At 45.9% G+C, this 9,548-nt stretch overlaps 1 protein-coding gene across 1 annotated transcript; it reads right to left on the reverse strand.

Moving 5' to 3' along the window:
* Window positions 1–3,268: 3,268 nt before the first annotated feature.
* FGF23 (fibroblast growth factor 23) lies at window positions 3,269–8,203 on the reverse strand. The gene is made up of 3 exons (XM_054399879.1): window positions 7,987–8,203; window positions 5,546–5,649; window positions 3,269–3,706 (listed from the first exon to the last, which is right to left on the reverse strand). Exons 1-3 carry the CDS (start codon window positions 8,201–8,203, stop codon window positions 3,269–3,271), a joined length of 759 nt encoding a protein of 252 aa, XP_054255854.1.
* Window positions 8,204–9,548: the final 1,345 nt, after the last annotated feature.

Here is a 9,548-nt window from a genome sequence, read left to right on the forward strand (position 1 = left end):
TGCAGATGACACCAAACTGGGTGGCTGTGTTCACAGAATCACAGAATGAACCGGGTTGGAAAAGACCTTCAAGATCATCCAGTCCAACCTCTCACCCAACACCATCTAATCAACTAAACCATGGCACTAAGTGCCTCATCCAGGCTGATTTTAAACACCTCCAGGGACAGTGACTCCACCACCTCCCTGGGCAGCACATTCCAATGGCCAAGCTCTCTTTCTGTGAAGAATTTCACCCTAACATCCAGCCTAAACCTCCCCTGGTGGAGCTTGAGACTGTGTCCTCTTGTTCTGATGCTGATTGCCTGGGAGAAGGAGACTCCACAACCTCTCTGGGGAGCCTGTTCCAGAGCTCTGTGACACTCACAGTAAACAATTTCTTCTTCATGTTGAGGTGAAACCTCCTCTGCTGTAGTTTACATCCATTCCCCCTTGTCCTATCCCAGGGCACAAGTGAGCAGAGGCTGTCCCCTTCCTCTTGACACCCAGCCCTCAGATATTTATCAACATTGATTAGATCCCCTCTTGGTCTTCTCCTCTCCAGACTGAACATCCCCCAGGGCTCTCAGCCTTTCCTCATAGGACAGTACTCCAGTCCCCTAAGCATCCTTGTAGCTCTCCATTGGACTCTCTCCAGTAGATCCCTGTCCCTCTTGAACTGGGGAGGCCAGAACTGGATGCAATATTCCAGGTGTGGCCTCGCTTGGGCAGAGTAGAGGGGGAGGAGGTCCTCCCTTGATTTGCTGCACACACTTCTCCTAATGCACCCCAGGATCCCATTAGCCTTCTTGCCAACAAGGGCACATTGCTTTCCCATGCAGAACTTGTTATCCACCAGGACTCCCAGATCCTTCTCCACAGGGCTGCTCTCCAGCAGATCACCTTCCAAACCTGTACTGGTGCAATTTATTATTCCTTCTTAGGTGCAGGACTCTGCACTTATCAATGATTTTCAATGCTGAGATTGAAAATCACAAGGGAAAAATGGGACCCAAAACCTTTCAGATGCTGCTAGCACTTTTTGTTTACTCATTACCCTTCTGTAATGGGGAACCAAACCACACAAAGCAGAATCCACCATTTGGAGAGAAGGAAAAGTTTATTGGCACTTTTATAAATGGGTAACAGGCTCTATAACACACTGATAGAAATTTATAAATACATTTATAAATATTCTGTGGTACTTCAGACCCACTCAAATAAATAAATAAATATTGCAATATAAATAGGGAATGCTTTCTTCTAGCTGGTGATTGCCAGCATCTCCTTCAAAGAAGTACTTCTTTTGACATTTTGATACAGTTCTCTTATAGTCAGGAATTATGGGGGGGGGGCAGTTGATGCAAAATCCCTAAGCTCTTATTTTAGGGATTAAATCCCCCTGGCTGCTTCTGGAGTGAGCAGCCCTTCTTATTTCTTTCTAATGAGTATAGAGATGATAGAGAGGTTAAAACCCACAGACATTTCTCATTGAAGTGTGATGGACCCAAGACACAACTTTTCACTGTTGAAATTGGTGGAGGTCTGTTGGTTTGGAGTCCTAGAGAGCTCTGTGAAGCTTACAACAATTCAAACGTTTGTGTGATTGCAGTGCAGAGTTCTCCAGGAGCAAAAGCCACAAAAGAATGGGGTAGGAATCAAGTTAAAATTATTAAACTAGAACATGTAAATAATATCATACCCCTCCACTGTGTAGGCAGCAAGGTAAAATGTTTGGCTGTATCTTGAGTAAGCAAGAAAATGCACAACTCTCTACCCAGCCTGCAACCCTACATCTGTTAGGATCACTCCTTTCCTAATGAAACTAATCAAACCCACGATGAGTTTAGAGGATGAAAACCAACAAATTATGAGACAGAACTCTCTGTCTGATCCTAATCATGAGGCTTGTGCTTTGTTTTTAGAAACTGGCATGAATTAGGAATCACTCCATGCATTCTAGCAGCAGAATCAGGCCCTGTGACTTTAAGTTAACAGCTTGGATGTGTAGGTAAAGAGATATCATATAAGCAGACGTACACAGGGTGGGGGGAAAGAAATTATTTTAAGAGTCTGTGCTAAATCCAGAACAATTTTACAGAATCATCAGGGTTGGAAGGGCCCTCAAAGATCATCCAGTTCCAACTCCCCCACCTCACACTAGATCAGATTGCCCAGAGCCACATCCAGCCTGGCCTTAAAAATTTCCAGGAATGAGGCTTCTACACCTCCCTGGGCAACCTGTTGCAGTGTCTCACCACCCTCGTGGTGAAGAACTTCTTCCTGACATCTAACCTAAATTTCCCCTCCTCTAGCTTGGATCTATTGCCCCTAGCCCTATCACTACCTGACATCCTAAAAAGTCCCTCCCCAGCTTTCTTGTAGGCCCCCTTCAGATACTGGAAGGCAACAATAAGTTGTAAAGGTGTTGAAGGCCAGGTCAGATGAGGCCTTGAGCAGCCAAGTCTAGTTGAGAGGTGTCCCTGCTCATAGCAGGGAGGTTAGAGTAGATGATTAGAATCAACCAGGCTGGAAGAGACCTCCAAGATCATCCAGTCCAAATCTCTAAGGTCCCTTCCAAACTAAGCCATTCTATGATTCTATTTCTACATTGTGGTGCTACAATTCAGTAACCTCAGCTTGGATTCAGTAAGTACCAGAAATTATTCTTTCTGCACAAAACTGTTTGACCCTGTCCCATTCTTCCATCTCCAGCTTTCCATGCGTGCTGCTGCTCTGACAGCAGAGTGATCTCTTTCTGACTTGTATGGGTCTGAAAGGAGACTGAAGCTCCAACTTAACAGCTAAAAACATATAGAATAATTTTATATAATGATATAACACACCAATGGACAGTTTGTCTGCTGCACTTGCCCAGCGAGGGCTGGTAATGCTAAGAAGATTCCCTCTCTCTGTTGGAACCTGAGATGCTCCAAGTCTCTTCCTATTTCCATCATTCATGTAACATAAGTCTGTCATTCAAATTAATTCTGTTTTTTTTTTTTCACTGGTTTGTCTTACTCTTTTCAAAAATGTATCTTCCTTGCAGTCAAACAGAGCCCCAAATGGAAAATGTCCTACTTGAGGTTTTTTGTTTGGTTTGGTTTTGTTTTTCTTTCAGTCAATCTTATCTGTAAGTACAAAATTTGGAATTAAGGATTTTTCTTTTCTCCCCTCAACCTTTCAAGTTTCCAATGGCCATTTTGACATTCAGACTGAGTGTGCCAGACAATTCCTTTGGCCTGTTCTCTTCTCCCACTTCACCAATTCGCAAGTGATGAGGCCACAGTTATCTTGTGAGGTAGAAGCGAGGACTTGCATACCTCCTGGCCTCCATCATAGCATGTGGGTCATCAGGGTTGACTACATCGTTCTGGTTGATCCTCATGGGCTCTCTGGGAACATGGGAGAAGTCTGCCTGCTGCTGCAGCTGAGATCCCAACGTAGAGCTCTTTCTCTGTGGGACCAGGATCTGGTGAGGATCCGCTGGGTCCGTATCTGCACTTCTGGTGTTTCTGTGGGGCTCAGGTGTGTTGAATCGAAACAAAGGGATTTCATTCCTCCTGGATAAAAACTGTGAGTATGGTGGTGGGTTCATACCTGGGAAGAACACTTGTTTAACTCTGCCTAAGCTAACCAGGAAGTGGTGTTTGGGAGACTGGTACACATCATATCCGTTTTCCAGAGTCCTGTGGTTGAACACGCAGTCCTCTTGACTGAAGTAATGCTTAAGGGAGAAAGAAAACAAAAAAAAAAGATATGGCACCTGTCAGCACAGGGATTTGGTCAAAAAAGATGGAAAAAGGAATGAGGTCTTTCTGATCTGCCAACTCTGTAACTCAGCTCAAGTTTAGTCAAATGTAGATCACAGGATGTTTTTCCTCCCTCTTTCCTGGTCTTTCACGTGGATGTATACACTGCCAGGACACAGGTTCTAAATCACTACTCTGGATAACTGGAATTAAGTTTGAATTGCATGAAAAGCAGAAAAGTCCTTTAAAAGAATGTGTGTTACAGGCTCACAGGATGTTAGGGGTTGGAAGGGACCTCTGGAGATCATCGAGTCCAACCCCCCTGCCAGAGCAGGACCATAGAATCTAGTGCAGGACACACAGGAACACATCCAGATGGGGCTGAAAAGACTTCAGAGAAGGAGACTCCACAACCTCTCTGGGGAGCCTGTTCCAGTGCTCTGTGACCCTTACAGTAAAGAAGTTCTTCCTCATCTTGAGGTGGAATTTCCTGTGCTGTGGTTTACATCCATTGCCCCTTGTCCTATCACAGGGTGCAACTGAGCAGAGGCTGTCCCTTCCTTCCTGACCCCCAGCCCTCAGACATGTATAGACATTGATCAGATCCTCTCTCAGTCTTCTCCTCTCCAGACTAAACAGCCCCAGGTATCTCAGCCTCTCCTCATCAGGCAGTGCTCCAGTCCCCTCATCATCCTTGTAGACCTCCGTTGTACTCTCTCCAGTAGATCTCTGTCCCTCTTGAAGTGGGGAGCCCAGACCTGGATGCAATATTCCAGGTGGGGCCTCACTAGGGCAGAGTAGAGGGGGAGGAGAACCTCCCTTGATCTGCTGGACACACTCTTCTTAATGCACCCACCCCAGGATACCATTTGCCTTCTTGACCACAAGGGCACACTGCTGATCTCATAGATCTTGGATGCATGCCCATGTTTTCACTATAGATATCATGATGATAAACTGCTGTTGTTGCTTGAGCTGCTCCCAACCCATGCCTCTACCCTGCAGCAGGAATTCACGTTGGTCCATCAGTGACTGTCATTCTGCCCTCGTTTACCCAATCAGGAACTCAGATATGGCCAAAAAAGAGAGGAAAAATTAACCTAAGTGGCGGGTCCTCAGCTTGCTTAAATCATGAAAGGCTGTAGCTGTACAGATCTGCCCTAGCTGAGGAAATAGGCAGCACAGTAGCAGACCACAGCTGCCTTTCAGTGTTCACAGAAGCACAGAAACAATTCAGATTGGAACAGACCCTCAGGATCACCAAGTCCAACCATCAACCCTACTCTAAAAGGGTCACCCCTAAACCATATTGCTAAGTACCACATCCAAACCACCTTGAAACACATCCAGGCTTGGGGACTCAACCACCCCTCTGGGCAGCACATTCCAATGCCTGAACACTCTTGACATGAAAAAATTGCTCCTAATGTCCAGTCTAAACCTACCCAATGGCAGCTTTAGGCCATTACCTGTGAGAAGAGACCAGCACCAGCCTCTCCACAACCTCCTTTCAGGTAGTTGTAGAGAGCCAGGAGGTCTCCCCTCAGCCTCCTCTTTTCCAAACTATCCATCCCCAGCTCCTTCAGCTGCTCCTCATCAGATTTATTTTCCAGACCCTTCTCCAGGTTCATGCCCTCCTCTGCACTGGCTCCAGCACCTCCACATCTCTCTTGTACTGAGGTGCCCAAAACTGGACACAAAACTCAAGGTGTGGCCTCCCCAGGGATGAGTACAAGGGGACAATCACCTCTGCTGGGCATAGCATTTCTGATAGAGGCCAGGGTGCCTGCTGAGTGCTGGTAAAGGTCACTCACCGAGCCAAAGATGTTTCCTTTCATGTCCATGCACAGGTAGCACCCACTCTTCACACCTGTGATTGTTACTGAGCCAGCACCCTCAGACTTGATCATTAGGGCACCTGTTTAGAAGAAGCAAAGATGTCAAATCCAGGACTCAGTTCTGTGCTGCACTGTTGACTTAATGACGCTCTGGCTGGAAGTGTCCTCTGGGGAGTCTGAAACACACCTCCCATGTTACCTGGGACTATTACCTGCCCTAAATCAGGTTAGCTGTGACTTTGTCTGTGAGTATTGGAAAGATCCCAGGATGGAGACATTGCCAATTCTCTGAGTACCCTGTTCCAATGCAGCACTTAACCTCTCAAAGGCAACTTCCCCCCTCCCCCCGCCCTAACATCTCTGAAGTCCTGAACCACAGTCTGGGGACAGTGCCTTTAGTTCTGTCATTGGCTACTACCAAGGTGAGTTTGTCTCCCTCACAGAATGGTCTGGGTTGGAAGGGACCACCAAAGGTCATCCAGTCCAACCCCCTCTGCAGTAAGCAGGACATCCTCAACTAGATCAGGCTGCCCAGAGCCCTGTCAAGCCTCACCTTGAATATCTCCAGGGATGTGGCCCCAGCCACCTCATCTTTGTGAGTGTCCTGTGGTATTAGGTTATCCTTAATCTCCTTTTTGCTGCACTCAACAAGGCCAGCTCGCTCAGCCTTTCCCAACAGAAAGTGCTGCTCAAGGCCCCTGACCATCCTGAAAAGCCTCTGCCAGACCAGCTCCAGACCAGTTTCTCTACATCCATCTTGAGTTGGGGTTGCTGTAGTGCTCCAAGAGCAGTTTCACTGTTGCCAGGTAAAACAGGAATACCAATGATCCTTAATCTCCTGATGAAGGAGATGGTTTGCCTTCCTCTCAAAGTGAGTGAGTGTACTGTTGACTTGTGTTTGACTTGGTGCCTCATGTCCTACCCAGGAGGACTGTACACATCCAGCCTGTGCAGCTACAGCAGGTTATTGCAGCCCTGGTGCAGAACTTTTCAATTCTTACTTATTTGGCATCTAAGTGGTACTATGGTGACCTGGCAGGGATGCGGTCACCTTCTCTTTCATGACTCCTTTTCTTGTGTGATTTGCACCTTTCCTGCTCCAGCATTCCAAATATTGGTGTATGGCTTCATTTCAGCTATGGGAAGAAGATGTCATACTGCTGCTTGCTGTTCTCTAAAAGATCACACTGGTTCTTGACCAATGCTTAGATATCATCTGCTCCAACATCCCTGCCATGGGCAGGGACACCTCTCAACTAGCCTCAGCTGCTCAAGGCCTCATCCAACCTGGCCTTGAAGAACTTTAGGGGGGAAGCATCCACAAACTCCCCTGGGCATCCTGTTCCAGTGCTAATGAGTTTTATAAAACCATTAAATATGCAGGAGCAATAACAGCAAAGTGATGCAAGTGTTCCTGGAAGTGTTTCATTAGTAGTTCCTAAAGACAAAAAATAAATAAAATAAAAGCAGACCCTGATCCTTTTTCCTCCTTGATTAAATTATGCTTTCTGAGAACATCCTTTACTCCTTATATATTTATGTAAAAACATCATTCCACTGCTTACATTTTTGAGTGTTTGAAAAAGACATTGTGCAGCAATAATAATAAGCATGATTTAATGATGCTCAACTACACAGAATCACAGAATTGTCAGGGTTGGAAGGGACCTCAAAGATCATCCAGTTCCAACCCCCCTGCCATGGGTAGGGACACCTCACACTACAGCAGGTTGCCCAGAGCCACATCCAGCCTGGCCTTAAACACCTCCAGGGATGAGGCTTCCACCACCTCCCTGGGCAACCTGTTCCAGTGTCTCAGCACCTACATGGTGAAGAACTTCTTCCTAACATCTAATCTGAATCTACCCATTTCTATTTTTGTTCCATTCCCTCTAGTCCTATCATTACCTGACACCCTAAAAAGTCCCTCCCCAGCTTTCTTGTAGCCCCCTTCAGATACTGGAAGGCCACAATAAGGTCTCCTTGGAGATGGTCTCAGGTTTCCACCACTGCTGCAGTGAGTTTCCTCAGGACAGTTCCTTTAAGAATATTGTCAATGCAATGGGAATTAGGGAGATGTCATCAGCAAACTCTAATAGGAACTTCTACAAGAAGCTATGGGTAAAATCGTGGAAGTAAAGGATAATTCAGACAGTTTTTGCTTGCAGGAATCACAGGGCTTTACTTTTCTCATGTGAGGAATGAAATTCCTCATCCACTGGATATCCTTGGAGCAATTTAATTTATTTGTTAAGCAAAAGGAGGATTGTAATTGTGTATATTTTCCCATCCCGTAGTTGTACTCCTCTGCCTGCCTAATGAGGGGAGGGAATTTTCTAGAGGCAATAAAAAAGCAAAAGCCTTGTTCTCCCTGCCCTACTCCAACAAACACTGGAGATCCATAGTCAGCTACTTACTGTAAATGGTTTGGTGAGGAACACCATCAACGTAGCCATCAGCGTTGATCTGGAGGTGGAAGCTGTTCCTCTCTGTATCCGTGTAGAGGTGCATCAGGTGATCCCCGTTCCCCCAGCTGGGATTCAGCAGTGGAGAGGAGTTGGGAAAGGCAAGGGCAGCCTTCAGGCTACAGAGCAGCACGTACCCCAGGCAGCTGTAGTGGCTGCACTGTGGCATGGCTCCCCGGTCCTGGCTGCTGGTCGCTATCTGCAACTTGATAACACCTCTGTGCCTCTTGCTTGCCCTCCTTGGTCGCCTGTGTCTGGAGTGTGAATCCTCAGACAGGTTTCCCTTCTTTTCTGCAGAGCCTTATAAAGGGCAGCAAAGTGACATCACACAGGAAAAACTTCTCCACATCCTTGATTTTTGTCAAAGCAACATTTTAAGTGTCCCGAAACCTCAAGGGAAGGATCTCTGGCTAAGGTGCGGGGGGGGAAAAAATGTAAGGTTTCTAAAGACAGCTCACGAAAGCTAATCATATGTTCAAATGTTATCTACAACCCTGTGACATCTGAAAGCTTCCCACGCCCCTACTGTTAGATCCAGGAAGAGCAATCCTCTGCACTTTACTCTTACTGAAGGGAATGACCCCTCAGACCTGAATTATCTTTGGGTTTTTGTTTTGTTTTCTTTTCTTTCTGGATACGTTTATTCAGATTCCTGTGTCCCCTCTGAGTTCCCAAAACATCAGATGCTGCTAAAATGTTTTGAAAATTCATCAAAAGCTTAGTATTAGGCTTGATTGTTCCTGCATTATGGTGTGAGTTTAAGCAGAGAGCCTTTTGGGATGATCACAGAATGTTTTGGCAAACAAAGCTTGGTGTGAGCACAACCTGGCTGTCTTTTTTTTTATTGCTCCTGTTTGAGTCATTTAAATAGGTTAAAGTTGACCAAAGGTACCTGAAAATTACCTGTAAAACATTTAAAAACTGCTTCTTTCTTCCTGCATTGCACATGACAGAAAGAGTAATTGGGCATTGGAATGTGCTGCCCAGGGAGGTGGTGGAGTCAAAAAAAAGGTGTTAAAAAAAAGCTTGGATGTGGCTCTTGGAGCCATGGTTTAGTTGCAGGAGGTGTTAGGGATTAGGTAATAGGTTGGACTTGATGATGTCTGAGGTCTTTTCCAAGCTGGTTGATTCTGTATTCTGTATTCATCTGGCAGTCTTTAGCAGGGCCAGGAGATCTAGGATGTGAACCACAACTGGAATCACTCCCATTGCCACACTTTTATTACTTCAGGTATAGCAAGCAAGCTTGGAGGAACTAAAAAGGGACATGACAAGCTGAAAAATAATAAATGATGGAGATTAAAAAAAAAAAAAAAAAAGAAGTTTCAAGATACACAGGATCACAGGATGCTAGGGGTTCGAAGGGACCTCTGGAGATCTTCAAGTCCAACCCCCCTGCCAAAAGCAGGATCACCTAGGGTGGTCCTCACAGGAATGCATCCAGGCAGGTTTTGAAAATCTCCAGAGAAGGAGACTCCACAACCTCTCTGGGGAACCTGTTCCAGTGCTCTGTA

Source organism: Indicator indicator, chromosome 3 (genome assembly GCF_027791375.1).
Source record: "Indicator indicator isolate 239-I01 chromosome 3, UM_Iind_1.1, whole genome shotgun sequence".
Taxonomy (NCBI): Eukaryota; Metazoa; Chordata; class Aves; order Piciformes; family Indicatoridae; genus Indicator; species Indicator indicator.